At 34.0% G+C, this 20,538-nt stretch overlaps 1 protein-coding gene across 1 annotated transcript in view; it reads left to right on the plus strand.

The window, feature by feature from the left end:
• The window catches only part of DTNB (dystrobrevin beta), a 307,191-nt gene that overhangs the window by 5,523 nt on the left and 281,130 nt on the right, over positions 1-20,538 (plus strand). The window contains exon 2 of the mRNA XM_020983941.2: positions 3,158-3,225. Within this exon, the coding sequence (XP_020839600.1) occupies positions 3,158-3,225 (68 nt within the window). The remainder of the gene's footprint in view (positions 1-3,157; positions 3,226-20,538) is intronic.

Raw genomic sequence — 20,538 nt, forward strand, 5'->3', positions numbered from 1 at the left:
AACAACAACAATAGGCAATGCAATAAAGTCCTGCCCCTGGTGCCAGCAGAGGGACCCCTGTAAACCTCCTCTGATCCATTGTCTGCCCCCCCCCGCCATCATCGGTGGGCTGGGGGATCTGGAAACTACCACTGCTGCCACCGACTCAGTTGCCCAGAGGCCTGGTTTTCTGGGTTCTGGTCTGTGCTGGTACAGCCCTGGACTGTGATCCTCTCTCACCTGGTGCAACAGACCTTTCCTGCTGACCTTCTAAGTTGTTTTGGGCTGGAAAATTATTCTTCAATTGATAAGCATTTCTTCCTTTTAGTGTTATCTTCATGTGTTTTTATTCATTGTAGATATTATTCTCTGGGTTCTATCTATTTGACTGTTTATTGCTTCATACCATATACTAATTTTATATATGATTTTTAGAAATAACATTCATTTTTCATTACATTCATATGCCACAGTTTTTTTTTTCAGCTTGTTTATGGGCACCCACTTTGTTTATAATTATTTGTTACCACAAAAGTGCTGCTATAAATATTTTGGTTTATAGTTTATGGTGCCTTTGATTTATATATACTCACACATATACACATGTACACACATGTATACATACACGTAATGCATATATGCATACATGTACGTGCATATATACACATGTATATATGTGCATACATGCATTATATATACATATGTGTATATGCATATATTTATCTTTATTGGACCCTTCTCTGATATTCACATATTCCTAGACCTTAAAAAACTCTTTACTTGATCCTACCAGTCCTTCAAGGTAACATCTTGTGTGACCTTTTCACAATCAGTTTCCTAGAAAAAACTGTCTATACTTGTAGCTTCTACTTTTTCTCCTCTCCTGGACTTTGGTAATAACCTTCTTTTTAAAAACATATATTTTATTGATGCCTCTTGTCTTTTCAAGATAGTCATTCTCTTCTATCCCCCCATCCACATTGAACTGTCCCTTATTACAAAGAAAAACATTCAAGGAAAAAACATCTGCTGTAACCATATGTGACACTAATGTTCTGTCCTAGTAGTCATCCACCTCTTTGCTGTGAGAAAGGATATACCTTTCATTATCTCTTCTTCAGTACTTTCATTAGTTTTCCCATTAGTCAGTATTCAACTTTGTTTTATTGATCTTATAATTTATACTGTTGTGATTATTGTGTATTTTCTTACGGTAAGTTTATGTGCTTTTAGCAGTGTATGGGGTAGAAATCAGAGAGTTCAGAAATTAAAATGCTAAGCCAGAGACATCATATTTTATCCAGAGCAAAGTTATTAACCTTTTTTGTCATGCACCCTTTTGGCAGTCTGGTAAAAACCTATGAACTCCAACACAGAACAATGTATCAAATAAAATAAAATAAAATACCCAAGATTTCAAAGGAAAACAATTTTATCGTTATACACTTACCAAGATATTAACAAAACAAGTTCATGGACCCCCAGTTGGGAACCTTTACCCTAGAGAGAAAATGAAAGGGTATGGGAAGAGGCAGTGGATGGGGGTGTAAGTTCATCAGGTTTTGTTTCCACAAAACAAGGGGTGGAAGCCCCTAAATTGATTTACCCAGTATACAATTAGCCTGGGTAACACTGTCCTAATATTGGAGCCATAGCATTCTTTGTTCTTTCCTCCTTCAGTATCATGATTGAAGCCATCTGGGTGATCTGTGAATACCTATGATGTTGCAGCAGCTGGTAGTGGAAGCAATGAACTCATGGTACTACTGGAACTCCTGACTGGAACTCTCTTGCTTGTTTATTTCTTGCCTTTCATGAAGTTTCAGCTCTTTCCCTTCTTAGGATAACTCAGATAGTCATAGCCTCTAGGGACTTAGGTAGACAGACTTTGGGTAGTATATCTACAACAGCAAACACTGATTTTCAGTGTCCTGTTATGGTTCATTCTGTTTATTTTGGCTTGTATCAGTTAATATGGATCTTCCTCATGTCTTCAAATTCTTCATTTTTGTCAACGTTGCTACCAATAATATAATGTTATAAACATATATCATAGGTTTTTTTCCCCCCAGCCATTTCAGAATTAGTGGATACTCACTTTGTTCCATCCTGGGTCTCCAAAGGGTGCTGCTGTGAATATTTTGGTATATATTTAAAAATGAATGAATTAAGGTCTTATTAAATTCTTACTGTGTGCAAAGCACTGTATGTTAAGTGCTAGGAATAAAAATAGAAAAGTAAGACAGTCCTTGCTTTCAAGGAGCTCACATTTGAAAGGGAGACAACACATATGGAATGTTTTAGCTACAAGTGAGATGGAAAGTCCCATGGTCCGTAGGGTGCAGTGACAAAGCAAATTTTAATGCTGCTTCTTTAATGTAATTCCTACTGATAAAATGGAGGGAAGGGAATAAGCATTCATTAAGCATCTGCTGTGGGCTAGGTATTATACTAAATGTTTAATGCATACCTTATTTGATCCTTACAACAACCCTGTGAGGCAGATGTTATTATGAACTCTATTTTACAGTTGAGGAAACTGAGGCAAATAGGGTAAGTGACTTGCCCAGGGTTACACAGCTACTAAGTGTCTGAGGCTACATTTGAACTCAAGTCTTCCTGACTCTGGGCTCAATACCTAAACACTGCACTACTGAAATTTTAGTACTCCTTTTAAAAAACATTATCAAGCATTTATTTTTTTCTCCTTCCTATCCTTTACCTCCCTGGAAAAAAAAGTAAAAAAAATTTGCAACAAGTAAGTATAGCCAAGTAAAACCAATTCCCATACTGGATGTGTCCAGTAATTTGTGTCTCATTCTGTATTTTTAGATGCAGTAGATAACTGGGAACATACCAATCTTTATGACTTAGTAGAATTTGTCAGAGTATGTGTAAGGTCACTAGGAGTATAGAACTTTTGTGTGAGTTTTAAATGAAATGCTGTATATGAGAAAATACCTTGTAAATTGGATAATGATGATGATGATGATTATGATGATTATTGGATATAAAGATGATGAATGATTTTTTTTCCAACTTAGGTCTCCAACTTCTTATTTTTACCAACTCAATTTTAATATATGCACGAGTATTTTTTAAAGTTGACAGCAGTAGTATGATAAACATTTAGTTGAATTGTTAAGTTATATAGTATTTTATCTCTCTGTGTGTCTAGGATGATTGAGGAAAGTGGGAACAAGAGAAAGACCATGGCAGAGAAGAGGCAGCTGTTTATGGAAATGCGTAAGTTCTCAGTTCTTTTGTGTTCCATTTTATTTATGTGGGTATTTCTTTTATTTTTTCCAAATAAGTTGCTGGTTTTAATTAGCCAAAAGTTTTAAATTAACATTTTTAAAAATAGAAAAGTCAGAATTAAATTTCAGTTCTTTCAAGAGTGTTTTTATGAATTCTAAAAAGACATACTGAATTGATTTTTCGTCTATGATTATCTTAGCTGAGGAACTATAGCTTTTCTTCCTTTTAGAAAAATATTTATGGATGGTGTTGAATGTCAATCTGTCAGTCATACTGCAAACATTAACTACCTACTTTGCTCTAAGCACTGTTCTATAGTTTTTGAGCATACAAAGACAAAAATGAAATAACCCTTGCCCTCAATGGGCTTATATTTTGTGAGATGAGGGGAACAATATGTATGAAAACCTGTACATATAAGTAGGTACAAAATAAGGTAAATGTTAGTTAATTTTGAGGGGTGCTACTAGTAGCTGATGGGAACAGGAAAGGTCTCATTTAGAAGAGGGTATATGAGCTTAGCTATTTTTAAGAAATACATTATTGATATCTTTGTTTTTACATTGCCTAAATTTCCTCTTATACCTCTCTTCCTCCTCACATGAAAAGAGCTATCCCTTTTAACAAAGAATTTTTTAAAAGGAAAAAGAAAAAGAGGAAGAAGAGAAAGAAATCAGCAAAACCAGCTAATACATTGAAAAAAATACAGTGTTTCACACCCATGGATCTCCACTTCTAAAGAAATGAGGGAGAAAGTGTTTCTCATACCTCTTCTTTGGAGAGAAGTTTATAATTTTAAAATTTGTAACATTAATTTTTGATTATTTATGGTGTTTTTTTTTCATTTACATTGTAGTCACTGTGAATATTATTTTCTTGACTCTGCTTATTTCATTTTGCATCAGTTCATGTAAGTCTTTCCATGTTCTGTGGTCATCATATTTTTTGCCTCTTACAGCACAGTAATATTTCCTTACATTCTTATATCCTAGTTTCTTTGATCATTCCCTAATCAATGTTTGTGTGTTTTGTTTTGAGTTTTTGCTACCACAAAAAGTATTGAACTGAACTTTGAAAGGAATGTAGAGATTTTAAAAAGCAGAGGTGAGGATGGAATGCATTCCAGACATGGAGACAATCTGAGCAAAGTCTTGAAATATTACATTCCAGAAGCCAAAGGAGCTAGGATTACAACCAAGAATTTACTACCTAGCAAAACTGAGTATAGTCCTGAGTACAGTCTTTCAGGGGAAAAACTGGATATTTAATGAAATTTAGCACTTCCTAGCATTCATGATAAAAAGACCAGAGATTCATAGAAAATTTGACTTTCAAATACAAGACTCAAGAGGAGCATAAAAAGGCAGATATGAAAGAGGAATCATCAGAGACTCAATAAGGTTAAATTGTAAACATTCCTATACAGGAAGATGATAAATGTAACAACCAAGAATTTTCTTATTATTAGGGCAGTTAAAAGGAGTCTACATAGAGAAAGGGCATAAGTATGAGTTGATTTTTTGGGATGACCTAAAAAAAATTGATGGGTGAGAAAGAAGTGTGCACTGGGAGAAGGGGGAAGAGATAGGCAGAATGGGGAAAATTATCTCACATAAAAGAGGTGTACAAGGAAGAGCATTTACAGGGGAAGATGAGTGGTGGCGGGCAATGCTTGAACCTTATTCTTGTCAGAATTGGCTCAAAGAGGGAATAACATACAAAATTAGTTGGGTACAGAAATCCGTCTTATTCTCTGGGGAAGTATTAGGGGAAGGGGATCAGAGATTGATAAAAAGGAGGGCAGATTAAGGGTGGCAGTGGTAAAAAGCAAAACAGTTTTTAGAGGAGGGACAGGGTAAAAAGAGAGAGAGAGAGGGAAGGATAAGCAGAAGAAAGTAGGATGGAGGAAAATTCACAATAATCATAATTGTGAATGTGAATGGGATGAATTCACCCTTAAAATGGAAGCAGATGGCAGAATGGATTAGAAACCAGACTCCAAATATATATATACACATATATACACGTATATATATATATATATATACACATATATACATGTGTATATATATATATATACACACATATATACGTGTGTATATATACACGTATATATATGTGTGTATATATATTTTATTACAAGAAACACCCTTGAAACAGAGACACACAGAGTTAAAATAAAGGGCTCAAGCAGAATCTTATATACTTCAGACTGAAGTAAAAAAAAGGTAGAAGTAGCAGTCATGATCTTAGACAAAGCAAAGGCAAAAATAGACCTAATTAAAAGAGATAATCAGGGAAACTACATTTTGCCAAAAGGTACCATAGACAATGAAGTAATATCAATACAACATGTACCAAATAGCATAGCTTCCCAATTCTTAAAGGAAAAATTTAATGAGTTACAGGAGGAAATAGATACTAAAACTATACTATTTGGGGACCTTACCTTTTCCTTCTCAGAGCTAGATAAATCTAACCTTAAAATAAATAAGAAAGTAGTAAAGAGATAAACATAATTTTATAAAAGTTAGATATGATAGACCTCTGGAGAAAATCTAATGAGAATATAAAAGACTATACCTTTTCCTTAGCTGTACATGTCACCTCACAAAAATTGACCACATACTAGGGCATAAAACCCTCACAATCCAATGCAGAAAGGCAGAATATTAAATGCATTCTTTTCAGATCCTAATGCAATAAAAATTACATGTAATAAAGGGCCATGGAAAGACAGACTAAAAATTAATTGGAAGCTAAATAATCTAATCCTAAAGAATGAGTGGGTCAAACAACAAATCATAGAAACAATCAATAACTTCATCCAAGAGAATGAAAATGGTAAGACAACATATCAAAACTGATGGGATACAGTGAAAGTGGTTCTTAAGGGAAGTTTTATATCTCTAAATGCTTACTTGAATAAAATAGAGAAAGAGGAGATCAATGAATTGGGTATGCAACTAAAAAAGCTAGAAAAAGAACAAATGAAAAATCCCCAATTAAATATCAAATTAGAAATTCTAAAAACCAAAGGAGAGATTAATAAAATTGAAATTAAGAAAACTATTGAACTAATAAATAAAACTAAGAGCTTGTTCTATGAAAAAAACGATAAAATAGATAAACCTTTGGTTAATTTGATTAAAAAAAGAAGAAAGCCAAATTACCAGCATCAAAAATGAAAAAGGGTGAATTTACCACCAATGAAGAGAAAATCAAAACAATAATTAGGAGCTCTTTTGCCCAACTGTATGCCAATAAATTTGACAATCTTAGTGAAATGGATGAATATTTACAAGAATATAAATTGCCCAGATTAGCGGGAAGAGGAAATAAAATACTTAACCCCATTTCAGAAAAAGAAATTGAACAAGCCATCAATGAGCTCCCTAAGAAAAAATCTCCAGGTCCAGATGTATTTACAAGTGAATTCTATGAAACATTTAAAGCACAACTAATTCCAATACTATATAAGCTATTTGGGAAAATAGGTGAAGAAAGTGTCCTACTAAATTCTTTTTATGATACACATATGGTGCTGATACCTAAACCGGGAAGGACCAAAACAGAGAAAGAAAATTATAGACTAATTTCCCTAATGAATATAGATGTAAATTTTTTAAATAAAATGTTAGCAAAGAGTTTATAGCAACTTATCTCACGGATAATACACTATGTCCAGGTAGGATTTATACCAGGGATGCAAGACTGGTTCAGTATTAGGGATTATCAGTATATCAGCATAATTGACCACATCTCAACAACAAAACTACCAGAAATCATGTGATTATCTCAATAGATGCAGAAAAAGCATCTGACAAAATACAACACCCATTCCTATTAAAACACTAGAGAGCATAGGAATAAATGGGGTCTTCCTTAAAATGATATGTAGCATCTATCTAAAACCATCAACAAGCTTTATATGTAATGGAGATAAGCTAGAAGCATTTCCAGTGAGATCAGAGATAAAACAAGGATGTCCATTATCACCACTGTTATTCAATAGTGAAATGTAAGGACTTAGAATAGGCAAAGAAGAAACAAAGCTGTCACTCTTTGCAGATGATATGATGGTATAGAGAATGAAGTAAAAATTACTTGAAATAATAAACACATTTAGCAAAGTTGCAGGATATGAAATAAACTCACATAAATCATCAGCATTTCTATATATTACTAACAAAGCCCAATAACAATAGATAGAAAGAGAAATTCCATTTAAAGTTACTGTCAACACTATAAAATATTTGGGAGTCTGCCTGCCAAAACAAACTCAGGAACTATATGAACACAATTACAAAACACTTTTCACACAAATGAAGTCAGATCTAAATGATTGGAAAAATAACAGTTGTTTATGGGTAGGCTGAGCTAATACGATAAAAATGACAATTCTTTCTAAACTAATTTCCTTATTCAGTGCCATACCAATCAGACTACCAAAAATTATTTTATAGAGCTAGAAAAAACAGTAGTAAAATTCATCTGGAAGAACAAAGGTCCAGGATACCAAACGAACTAATGAAAAGAAATACAAGGGAAGGTGGTCTAGCTGTACTAAATCTTAAATTGTATTCTAAATTAGCAATCATCAAAACTACTTGGTACCAGCTAAGAAATAGAGTGGTTGATCAGTGGAATAGTTTAGGTATGCAAGACACAACAGTCAATGACTATAGTAATCTACTATTTGATAAATCTAAAGACTCCAGCTTCTATGGGAAGTACTTACTATTTAACAAAAACTGCTGGGAAAATTGGAAAATAGTATGGCAGAAACTACGCATAGATCAACATCTTATACCCTATACTAAGATGAAGTCAAAATGGGTACATAATTTAGATATAAAGACTGATAGTATAAGTAAATTGGGAGAGCAAGAAATAGTTTACCTGTCAGATTTATGGAGAATCAATCAATAATTTCATTAAAGGTAATGACAAACAATGAGACAACATTGTAAATTTCATGGGATGTAGCCAAAGCAGTCGTTAGGGGAAAATTTATGTCTCTGACTGTATATATCAATAAAAGAGAGAAAGAACAGATCAATGAATTTGGCATGCAACTAAAAAACCTAGAAAAAGAATAAATTAATAATCCTCAATTAAACACCAAAATGGAAACTTTGAAAATCAAAGGAGAAAGTAATAAAATTTGAAAATTAAAAAAAACAACATTGAACTAAAAATAAAATTTGGAACTGGAGCTGATTTTATGAAAAAAAAACCCAATCAAATAGATAAGCCATTCATTAATTTGATTTTTAAAAAAGAATAAAACCAAATTACCAGTATCAAAAATGAAAAGGTGAAGAATGAATGAAAATTAAATTAAAGCAATTATTAGGAGTTATTTTGCCCACTCATGTGACAGTGAAATTGACAATCTTAAGTGAAATGAATGAATGTTTACAAAAATATAAATCACTTAGATTAATCGAAGAGGAAATAGAATATTCAAATCATCCCATCTTAGAAAAAGAAATTGAACAAGTCATCATTAAGCTCCCTAAGAAAAAATTTTGACAACCAGATGGATTCACAAGTGAATTCTACCAAACATTTAGGGAATAATTAATCTTACTACATATATAAAATATTTGAAAAATAAGTAAAGAAAGAGTCCCACCAAATTCTTTTTATGATGCAAATATCAACCATTTAGAAAAATAGGTAAAGGAGTCCTAATTCTTTCAATGGCACAAATATAGGTTTGATACCTAAACTAGGGAGAACAAAAACAGAGAAAGAAAACTGTAGGCCAATTTCCCTAATGAATATTGATGTAAAATTTTAAAATAAACTATTAGCAAGGAAATTATAGCAATATATCACAAAGATCATACAGTATGACTAGGTGGGATTTATACTAGGAATGTAGGTCTGAATCAACATTAGGAAAACTATAAGCATAATTGACCTTATTAATAACAAAAACATAAAAAATGTCAATAAATGCAAAAAACTCCCTTTGACAAAATACAATACACATTCCTGTTTTAAAAAAAATACTAGAAAGCATAAGAATCGATGGAGCCTTTCTTAAAATAAGTAGTATCTATGTAAAACCAAGAACAAATATTATTTATAATGGGGATAAACTTGAAGCCTTCCCAGTAAGATCAGGAGTGAAGCAAGGACGTCCATTATCACAACTATTATTCAGTATTACACTAGAAATGCTAACTATAGTAATAAGACAAGAAAAAAAATTGAAGGAATAAAAATAGGCAATGAGAAAAAAACATCACTCTTTGCAGATGATATGATACTATACTCTGAGAACCCTAGGGAATCAGCTAAAAAACTAACTGCAACTATCAACAACTTTAGCAAAGTTGAAGGATAGAAAATGAACCCACATAAATCATCAACATTTCTATATGCTACCAACAAAACCCAGCAGGAAGAGTAGAAAGAGAAATTCCGTTTAAAATAATTCCAGACAATATGAAATATTTGTGAGTCTGCCTGCCAAGAGAAATTCAGGTACTATATGAACACAATTACAAAAGACTTTTCACATAAATAATGACATCTGAATGGAGAAATGTAAATTGCTCATGGGTAGGCTAAACCAGTATGATAAAAATGACAATTCTAACAAAATTAATTTACTTATTCACTGTCATACCAACCAGACCACCAAAATTTTATTTAATAGAGCTAGAAAAAAAGAATAAAATTCATCTACAAGAAAATAAGGTCAAGAATATCAAGGAATCAATGAAAAAAGATGTGAAGGAAGGTGGCCTAGCAGTACCAGATTTCAAGCTATGTTATAAAACAGTAATCATCAAAACAATCTGGTACTGACTAAGAAATAGAGTGGTGGATCAGTGGAATAGATTAGGTGCCAAATTCACAGTAGTAAATGATCATAAATAATCTTGTTTGATAAACCCAAAGATCTAAGCTTTGGGGGCAAGAACTCTCCATTTGACAAAAATTGCTAGGAAAACTGGAAAGCAGTTTGATAGAAACTAGGCATAGACTATCGTCCCATACTGTATACCAAAATAAGGTCCAAGTGGGTAAATGATTTAGACACAAAGGACGATAGATGATATCATGAGTAAATTAGGGGAGCATGGAAAAATATGTCTATTATCTAGATCTATGGATAAGATAAGAGTTTATCACCAAACAAGATAGAGAGGATCATGGGAAGTAAAATTTTGATCATATGAGATTAATTTTTTTTTGCATAATCAAAACCAATGCAACCAAAATTAGAAGGAAATCAGGAAACTGGAAAAAAATTACAGAAAAGTTCTCTGATAAAGCTTCATTTTTCAAATATATAGGGAACAGAACCAAATTTATAAAAAATAAGAGCTATTTCCCAATTGATAAATGGTCAGAGGATATGAATAGGCAGTTCTTAGAAGAAGAAATCAGAGCTAGCAATAGTCATGTGAAAAAATGCTCTAGGTCACTATTGATTAGAGAGATTCAAATTAAGGAACTCTGAGGTACCATCTCATGCCTAGTAGATTGGTTAATATGTCAGGAAAGGAAAATGATAAATGCTGGAGGGTATATAAAAAATAAGTAGACTAATATACTGTTGGTGGAGTAGTGAACTAGTCCAATTATTCTGAAGAACAATTTGCAGCTATGCTGAAAGAGCTAGAAAACTGTGCATACCCTTTGACCCAGTAATACCACTACTATGTCTATATCCCAAAGAAATCAAAGAAAAGGGAAAGGGACCTATTTTTACAAAAATATTTATTGAGGTTTTTTTTTTGTGGTGTCAAAGAATTGGAAATTGAGAGGATGCCCATCAGTTGGGGAATGGTTGAACAAGTTGTGGTGTATGATTGTGATGGAATACTACTGTGCTATAAAAAATGACAAGGGGGATGGTTTCAGAAAACCTGGGAAGACTTACATGAACTGATAAACAATGAAGTGAGTTTCCAAGTGAACATGGTACACAGTAAGAGTAATATTATAATTATGATCCACTGTGAAAGACTTAGCTATTCTGATTAAGACAACAATCTAAAACAGTTCCAATGGACCCATGAAAAACAATGATATCCACCTCTAGAGAGAGAAAGAACTGATGAACTCTGAGTACAGATTGAAGCAGTTTTTTCACTTTTTCTTTTTTGCATCATAACTAATATGGAAATATGTTTTGCATGACTTCACATGTAAGATTAATGTGATATTGCTTGCCTTCTCAATGGGTGGAGAAGGGGCCAGGGAGAAGGAGAGAGAATTTGGAACTCAAAATAAAAAAAAATGTTAAAAAAAGACAGCAACTGATTGGATATGTTAGGTCAGGGAAAGTGAAGAGTTGAAGAAATCTGCATGGGTAACTAGAAGGATGTTGGTACCCATGGCACTAATTAGGAAATTTCAAAGAGAGAAGCATGGAAAAGATGAATTCTGAATTGAATTTAAGATGTCTGTGGGCTAGACATTGAGAAATTTCCAGTAGGCAGTTAGTGATGTTGGGCTTGAGATTAGAATTGGATATATACACTTGGGAGTTGTCTGAGTAGAAATGAAAAGTAAACCTGTAGGACATAATCAAATCACCAAAAGAGAAAATGTAGAAAGAGAGAAGAAGCCGAAGACAGAGCTTAGAATACCCTCAGGAGGAGTGGCATAGATCATACGCTTTCAATAGAGGCTGAGCAGGGGTGGCCACGCTAGTTGGAGGAAAACCAAGTGAGAGCAGTGTCACACATTCTGGGAGGAAAGGGTGATCAACAGGGTCAAAATACTGCAGAGGAACAAAGAAGAATGAGGACTGAGTAATAGTCATTATATTTGGTGATTGAGGGACTGTTAACATGGACTGATTTTGAGCCAGAATACATATAAAATGTTAAGACAGCTCTGTTAACATTGTAGGGAGAGATAGGCTTAGAAGGTGGAAAACCACTACTTTGCGATTTCATGTTTTCATTAAAATATATTTGAAAGGAGTAATTAGGGAATATTACAGGGATTTTGGCTCATAACAGGAACTTTGTATAAACTGTGTCTTTCTAGGTGTGGCACTGGCTGCTTTCTAAGAGAATGTGTTCTTTTTCTTAGAGGAATCACGCATAGGCTAGATGATCATTTTAAGGGATATTGAAGGGCAGTGAAGTGGCTAAGTGGATAGATCACTGGCCCTGGAGTCAGGAGGACCTGGATTCAAATATGGCCTCAGACACTTACTTAGCTGTGTGACCCTGGGCAAGTCACTTAACCCTGATTGCCTCAAAAAAGGAAAAAGAAATAAATGCTTTAGATCTGTGATTTCATTAAAAAAATCGAGAGAATAAACTGATGGACTCTGAATGCAGATTGAAGAATACTATTTCAAGGACAGCTAGGTGGTACAGTGGGTGGAGCACTGGCCCTGAAGTCAGGAGAACCTGAGTTCAAATCTGGCCTCAGACCAAACACTTGACACTTACTAGCTGTGTGACCCTGGGCAAGTCACTTAACCCAATTGCCTAAAAAAAAAAAGAATAGTATTTCACTTTATTTTTTTGTGTGTTTTTTCCCTTTTGACCTGTTCTTCTTTTAGAACTGTTATTAGTGTGGAAATATGTTTTATGTCATTGCACACATATAACTTGTATGAAATTGCATACCTTTAGCAAAGGCTAGTAAAGTGGGGAGGGCAGAGAGAGAGAAAAATTCAGAACTCAAAATTTTATAAAAACGAATGCTAAAATTGTATTTACAATAATTGGAAAAATGCTATTTTAAAAAAGGGATATTGAAAGAAAGATTCCTATATTGTGTGAGATTTTGGAGTAAATGACCCCTAAGTTACCTTGACACTCACAATATTTTAATATTCAAAAGAACACACAATATGTCATTTTTTTGTGTGTTTTTAAATTCAGAACTTGTGTGCTTGTGTTTTTGAAGGGGTTTTCCATAGTAAGAATGGTACTTATAAGTGTATTGTATTTAGAATTTTGCTATTATCAGAATTATTGAAGGTGTTACATTTTAGGCTGCTAGACGGTGCAGAGGATAGAGTGTAGGCCTGGAGTCAGGAAGTCCTGAGTTTAAATTCAACCTAAGACACTTATTAACAATGTATTCCCAGGCAAGTCATTTAACCCCCATTTGTCTCAGTCTTCTCATCTGTAAAATAGGGATAATGATAGTATCTACTTCCCATAATTGTTGTGAGGATCAAATGAGATAATAATTGTAAATGACTTTACATGTTTCTGGCACATAGTACTATATACATTTTAGTTATTAATAATAATAATAATAATAAATCCCCATTAGGGTTAAGGGCAGAGTTAGCTAGCTGCTTGTAGACAGGGGCTTTTTTGCTTTCTCTTTGTATCCTCAACACTGAGCACAATGCCAGGCCCATAGTAATTGCTTAATACGTGCTTAGTGATTGATTATCAGTTCAACCAGGCATTGTGGTACAGTGAAATGAATACTGGATTTGGAGTTCTTGGATTATAACAAGTGGAATGGGCTGCCTTAGGAGGTAGTGATCTCATTTGAAGCTAAGCAAAGTGAAGGCTAGTTGATTGTTATTCTGGTTTATTAGGTATAGATTCTTTTTTAGTTATAGATTAGACTAGATGGAGCCCTTTCAATTCTCAAATTCTTTGATTTTGTGACATCACTTAACACCTTTGTGCCCCAGCTTTCTCATAAAACAAAAGGGTTAGAATAGATGATTTAAGGTCTTTAGCACTGTTCTTGGAACATAGTTGGTGTTTAGTGAATATTTGTTGATTGAGTCCAATTCCAAATTTATGAAAATGGGCACATATCGTTAAGAAGCATCACATCTATTTCTTGCTCAAGATTTTGGGTTGGGTTCATTTTTTTCCGGTGGAGACATAGTATTGTAGTAGATTGAGAGCTGTCCTTAGAATTAGGAAGATCTGGGTTCAAGTTCTGCTTCTGACATCTAGGCAGTTTGACCCTCATCAAATCACTTAACTACTCAGTATCTCAGACAGCTTTCAAAGATTCTCAAGTTGCACAACATATGGTGATCTATACTGGAAGAGGTAGTTATCTACTGAGAGTTCCCTAAACCACTGAATAAAAGACAAAATTTTAAAAAAAGAAAATTTTTTCTTCTGGTAAAAGAAAAATTTTTGTATCATGTTTATATTTATAAATGATACATTTGGAATTATAATTGTTAAATGTCCCCACCTTTTATACAGATGTAGTTTACAATATAGCTTTCATCAGATAAAACATTTCTCATAACAAAGGCCATTTCATACTGCAGTAAAAAAATGGAGACATCTTTGAGACCAACTGGTGATGTGAATGAATCTGACTTTGAACAAGTAGGAACTCCTTGCTGATGTAGAAATGATAGGAAGCTGGCGAATACATGATCTTGCTTTCTGCCTTAGAGTTTCTTGTAAATAAGGAAAGAAATGTTAGACTTAGAACCTAGGTTTGGGGAGAGGAGATCTTAAGGAGTTCCTTTGATAGCTAGGATCCTGTAATCTCAAATCCTACAGGGGAATTTGGCACTTGGAGAATGGGGGATGCTCCTAGGAACAAAATTATGAAAACATGAATACAAATCATTCCATTGGGGTAAACCAAACTGGTAGTGAGGTTCTTCTAACCTAACTAGGCTGGTCTTCAGACAGTAAGATATGGCTTAGGCAAAAAGGTTTTTTAGTTTGGTAGCTTCCATTGAAGCTTGCATTCTGGGGAAATACCTTGCCTTGGGGAATACCAAGGAAGAGCTATCTAAAGATAGTGTTGTTGATGCATAAGAAACTCTCCAATCAACTTAAACTTTAAAAAAGAACTTATATAGTAGATGGAACACAAGAATAAGTAACTGAGGATGAATACAAAACAACATGGTTCTCTAAGAAGAGTGTTATGAGTATTAAAGCTTAGAGAAGCCCACAGCTGGTGATAAATGTGAAGGCCAACTAAAAAAACTACTTTTTTTTTAAGTTTGAAGAAAGCAGAAGGTCATTGAAGGAATTGAACTGCTGCTTCAGATAGATGAAAGGATGATAATATTTGACAGAGGAAACTCTTTAACTCTTTTTAGCTTATATTTTCTCAAATGAGGAAAAATGACTAGGAATTATGCAATAAGTGATTAACCAAGAATTGAAACCCAGTGTAAGGAGGGGGGAGACAGGAAGAGAATAATTAGCTGTCCTGAGTGAGTTAGTCACCAGACCCCGACAAACTACATCCAAGTGAACTGAAAGAACATGTGGATGTGATTGCTGAATTGCCATCAGTAATCTCTGAAAAATGCTGGAAAATATGAGAATTGCTATAGGATAGGAGAAGGACATATGTTGTCCCAGTTTTCACAAAGGAGAAGATGGATTTTTTCAAACTGAAGGTTGGTGGGTTTAATTTCTGTTCCTGGTAAGGAGAAATGTCTTTTTAGTTTTGACGTATGAATTCCAGTGCTCAGTACAGTAGCTGGCACATATCAGGATTAATAAGTGCTTATTGACTTGACTTTCATCAATGTAGGGAGTTCCTGCTGAGAAATCCCTACAACTGGGCTTATTGGCAAAGGTTTTACATTTTATAGCCCTAGAGGGTTGCCTGGGGCACAGAGTTTAAATAATTTTCCCAGAATCATACACATACACACACACACACACACACACACACACACACAGACACAGAAAGAGAGAGAGGGAGAGAGAGAGAGAGAGAGAGAGGCAGGATTTGAACCCAGATTTAGCTGTGACTGAGACTGACTATCCACAATGCTGTGTTGCTATGGAAAAATTTTAGAATGCATTATTGGAGAAGGTGAGTATTTAGTACCTTCTTCACATATTATTGTTAGATTTACATAAGATAACACATTTAAGGTACTTTGCAGATTTTATAATATTGTTATTACTGTTTAGAAAGTGAAGTGGTGATAACTAAAAAGCTAATATAGATCTTATCAGATAGTAAGTTAATCATTATTGAAAAAAAGTGTTGGCCTAACCCATTGTGAGCTCAGCAAAGAGGAGATTCTTTGTCTGGAAAATGTAGGTGTCTCTTGAGTTCCCAAAAACTTAAATCAGGAGCTGTAACACAGGAGATATGACGTGTCAGTTTCCTTTATCCATACTTAAACTCCTAAAAGCAGTATTCACTAATCAATAAAGCAAATAAAGATGAGCTGCACTAGTAAGGATTCCCAGGACAAAGAGATAAGGAAACATAGGAATCCAAGTAAGCTGAATTTCAGGAAGATGATTACTTTATATATCAAGTAATTGGAACAGGTACTAGAAAACAAGGTTTCTTTTATTCATATAGATCATAAGATGGCTCTAGAAAAATAAGAAACCATTCTCTATGAGGATAAAAAGAAATTTCAATAATAAATATGAAGAAACTGATCTACTAATTATAACTCTAAATATCCAGCTTTTCACATATTTGCATTTGATTATACCTACGAAAACATGGGCTTTAATTGAGAGAAGTTTGTTTATTACCTGAATTGGAGCTGTTGTGGAAGAAAATGGATAAAATAGAAATTTCTTTTAGAAAAACATTTTGTAGATTTTTCTAAATTTGCAGTGTGTCCTATCTAAGTCCCATATGTTAGGGGCCTAAAGAATTGGAGTATTTTGCTCTGGAAAGCTTTGAACTAGAATTGATCAGATTTAATTATCTTTAATATGACATTTTAATATTCTGTAGTTCTCATGATCATATTTCAGTACTTCATGGATCTGTGTAGATTACACAATCTTTTTATGATTGAACATGGTCTTCTATGGTTGTTTTGCTCCCCTTCCCCCAGGCAGAATATGAATTCAATTCTGCTAGATTTCAAGTCCAGCAGTCTAGCCATCATTCCATACTATCTTGGTATTTGTTTTAGGAAAGACATTTATTTTTAGGTATTTGTTTTTTAGGAAAGTGTTTTATTAAAATGTAATTCTAGATATTGAAACTATTGACATTTATCTATTTGTGAGTTATTTGTTGCTCAAAGGAGTTTGCTTGATTTCTTTCCAAATTGCATTGTTTATGCAATTACAAAAAATAAAAGTTTTTTTTACTCTTTGGAACAATGCCATTTTTACAAACAAGTGTGAATAAAAAAAGTTAGGAGTTTATTCAAATGCATAAAAAATCATTCAAATACATGCAGAGAGTGATTTCAAGAAAACCAGTTAAGGGGAAAAACCAGTTCTGGGGTGGAAAATGTTGTGATTCTTGTTAGTAATGTAAATTCTGCATAGAAAATGGATTGAGAACCATTGGCTTTTTTCAATACAGAAATTACATCTATCATGGAATTAAAAATCCCTTTTTATACTTTTATTCTGGCAGTGATATGCTGAAGTGGCTATAGTAAAAACTAATTTTAAAATTCAAGTCATCAAACATTTATTAAATACTTTGTTTCATGTTACTCTGCTAACATTGGAAGAGATACAAAGTTTGTATAAAAGCTGGTTCCTGTACTCTTGGAATTTATAGTCTAGTATAAGGAAAAGACAAACACAGGTATGCAACATTACGTAAATTCATTAGAGATTTGTGAAATGATGTTCTCTATGAGGTAGAAAAGGAAAAGCCATTTTCTGCTGAAAGGATATGAGTATGCTTTCTCATGATGATAGTATTTAAATAGGGTTCTAAAGGATGACTAAGAATTGAGTACATGAAGAGAGAGGTCATTCTAGGTTTAGAGATCAATCAACAATCATGTATTAAGCACCTACTATATACTATGTATTAAGTACCTACTATGTACATTGTGCTGAAAAAGTATGAGCAATTCAGTTTAGCAACAAACTTTTTATTAAGCACCTACTGTGTGTGAGGCATTATACTAGGAATATAATAAAATAGAAAAAAAAGGAGATAGTTCTGTCCCTTAAGGAAAAAAAGTGATCTGTGGGGTAATCTTTGGAAGGAGCATTCAAGCACAAGCAGAGGGGTTAACCTTAACCAGGAGTTGGACCGCCTTATCCTCTTAGAGACTAGAACAAAGGAGAATAAGATGGGAAAAGAATATGGGAAGAGAGAGGAGGCAGTTTGTCTGACATGTAGAGTGCATGGAGAGTAATAATATAAGAGATTAGAAACATAAATTAGTACTAGATTATAGAAGGTCTTGAAAACTGGGCAGAAGAATTTGAATTTCACTCAGCAGTCAAAGGGAAGCATTTGTATCTTTTGAGTAGAGGATAACATGACCAGATTGGTGTGTAAGAAAGATTATTTTGGCAGCAGCTCATATATGGATGGTGGCATGTATATAGGGAGGGGAAGGAAGAGGGGAAATTAGAAAATGTATAAGTCATAATTAAGGCCTAAACTGGGTTGGTTGGTAGAGGTCAAGAAGAGATGTTTAAAATTTTATTTTATGTTACTAAATAAGTTTTTATTGAGGTATTCTGTTTCTCACATCATCATAGGTATCCCCAGTATCTTTTCCCCTCCTCATCCTAGACAGCCATCCCGTACAACAAACAATATTTTTTAAAGAAGAAAAATCAGCACAACTGATTGATAGGTTGAAAAAGTACCAAAGCATGTGCAATATGTAACAACTGTGGCCCCCTCACCTCTGTGAATAGGTGGGTTTGGGGTGTTTCCTCATACTGTTTCATTGGAGCTGTGGTTGAACTTTATAGTTTTGCTACATTCACTTTTGATTTTTTGGTGTGCGGTTGTTCTTTCCAATGACATTGTAAGTACCGTGTGTATTGTTTTCTTGTCTCTGCTTTCTTCACTATCAGTTCTTTTAGATTTTTCTATGCTTCCCTGTATTCTCACACCATTTCTTAAAACACAGTAATATTCCATTCCATTCGCATACCACAATTTGTGTAGCCATTCCCCAGTCACTGGGCATCTACTTTGTTTCCAATTCTTTGCTATTGCAAAAAGTGCTGCTATAAATATTTTGGTGAACATGGGGACTTTCTTGATGACTTCCTCAGAGTATAAGCTCAGTAATTACAGTATTTGGTTCAGAGTATATGGATACTTTAGTCACTTTATTTGCATAATTCCAAATTGCTTTCCAAAATGGTTATACCATTTCACAGCTATACCAACAATGTATTAGTATGCTTATCATTCCACAATGCCTGCAACACTAAATATTGCCATTTTTTGTTGTCTTTGCCAATTTGCAGGGTGTGAAGTGAAACTTCAGGATTGTATTGGTATGATTAATGACTTGGAGCATTCTTTCAATTGATTGTAAATACTTAGCAGTTCTTCTTTTGAAAACCCTTTGTGTCCTTTGACCACTTTTCTATTAGGGACTGGCTATTACACACACACACACACACGAACATATATATATATACACACACACACACATACATATTTAATAATTGTTTATATATCTGGAATACCAAACCCTTGTCAGAAAAATTTGATACAAAGATCTTTTTTTTCCCCATTTGGCTAGAGCAATGGTATCAAACTGAAATTGAAATGAATTCCTTTGGGTGGCATATTGACTTTTAAAAAACCAAATATTAATATTATCTATTTTGTATTATATTTTTATTTATTTTGTTAAAAATTTCTCAATTACATTTTAATCTGGTTTGGCCCATTCAGGAGTTTTTGAGAAATATTGTAGGGGTGGATTTAAAAGGACTTGATAACTGAGGACAGTTAGGTAGTGCAGTAGATACAGTGTCAGGCTTGGAATCAGGAAGACTCATCTTCCTGAGTTCAAATCCAGCTACAGACACTTACTGGCTGGTTGACCCTGGGCAAATCATTGAGTGCTGTTTGCCTCAGTTTCCTCATCTATCTGTAAAATGTAAAATGAGATGGAGAAGGAAATAGCAAAGCACTCCAGTATCTTTGCCAAGAAAAGCCCCAAAAGGGTCACAGAGAGTTGTTGGACACTAATGAAATGACTGGATAACATTTTTGTTTGAGATTTCTATTTGAAACCTTGAGATTAACTTTAATGGTTTGTTTCCCTTCAATCTCACAGCATTCAATATTGCGTGTTCAATATGTAACAACTGTGGCCCCCTCACCTCCATGAGTAGGTGGGTTTGGGAAGCAAATTTAGGCTTGGTGTCAGGGGAAAAAAAAGCTTTTCAGCAATTAGAGCTATCCAAAAGTATAATGGGCTCTCTCAGGAGTCTCTTCCCCCCTCCCCCCTCCCCCCCATGAAAGTCTGCAAGCCATGGCTGGGTGACTAATTGGTGTATATATTGAATATCTGTTTTTCTGAGTATCTGTTTTTTTGACTATGTATTAGGCTGATAGTCACCTAGGTCCTTTCTTTCTCTGAAATCCTGGGTTTCTTTGAAAAGAATGATATATACA

This window comes from Phascolarctos cinereus, unplaced genomic scaffold, assembly GCF_003287225.1.
Source record: "Phascolarctos cinereus isolate Bilbo 61053 unplaced genomic scaffold, phaCin_HiC Scaffold_2;HRSCAF=192, whole genome shotgun sequence".
NCBI classification, from domain to species: domain Eukaryota; kingdom Metazoa; phylum Chordata; class Mammalia; order Diprotodontia; family Phascolarctidae; genus Phascolarctos; species Phascolarctos cinereus.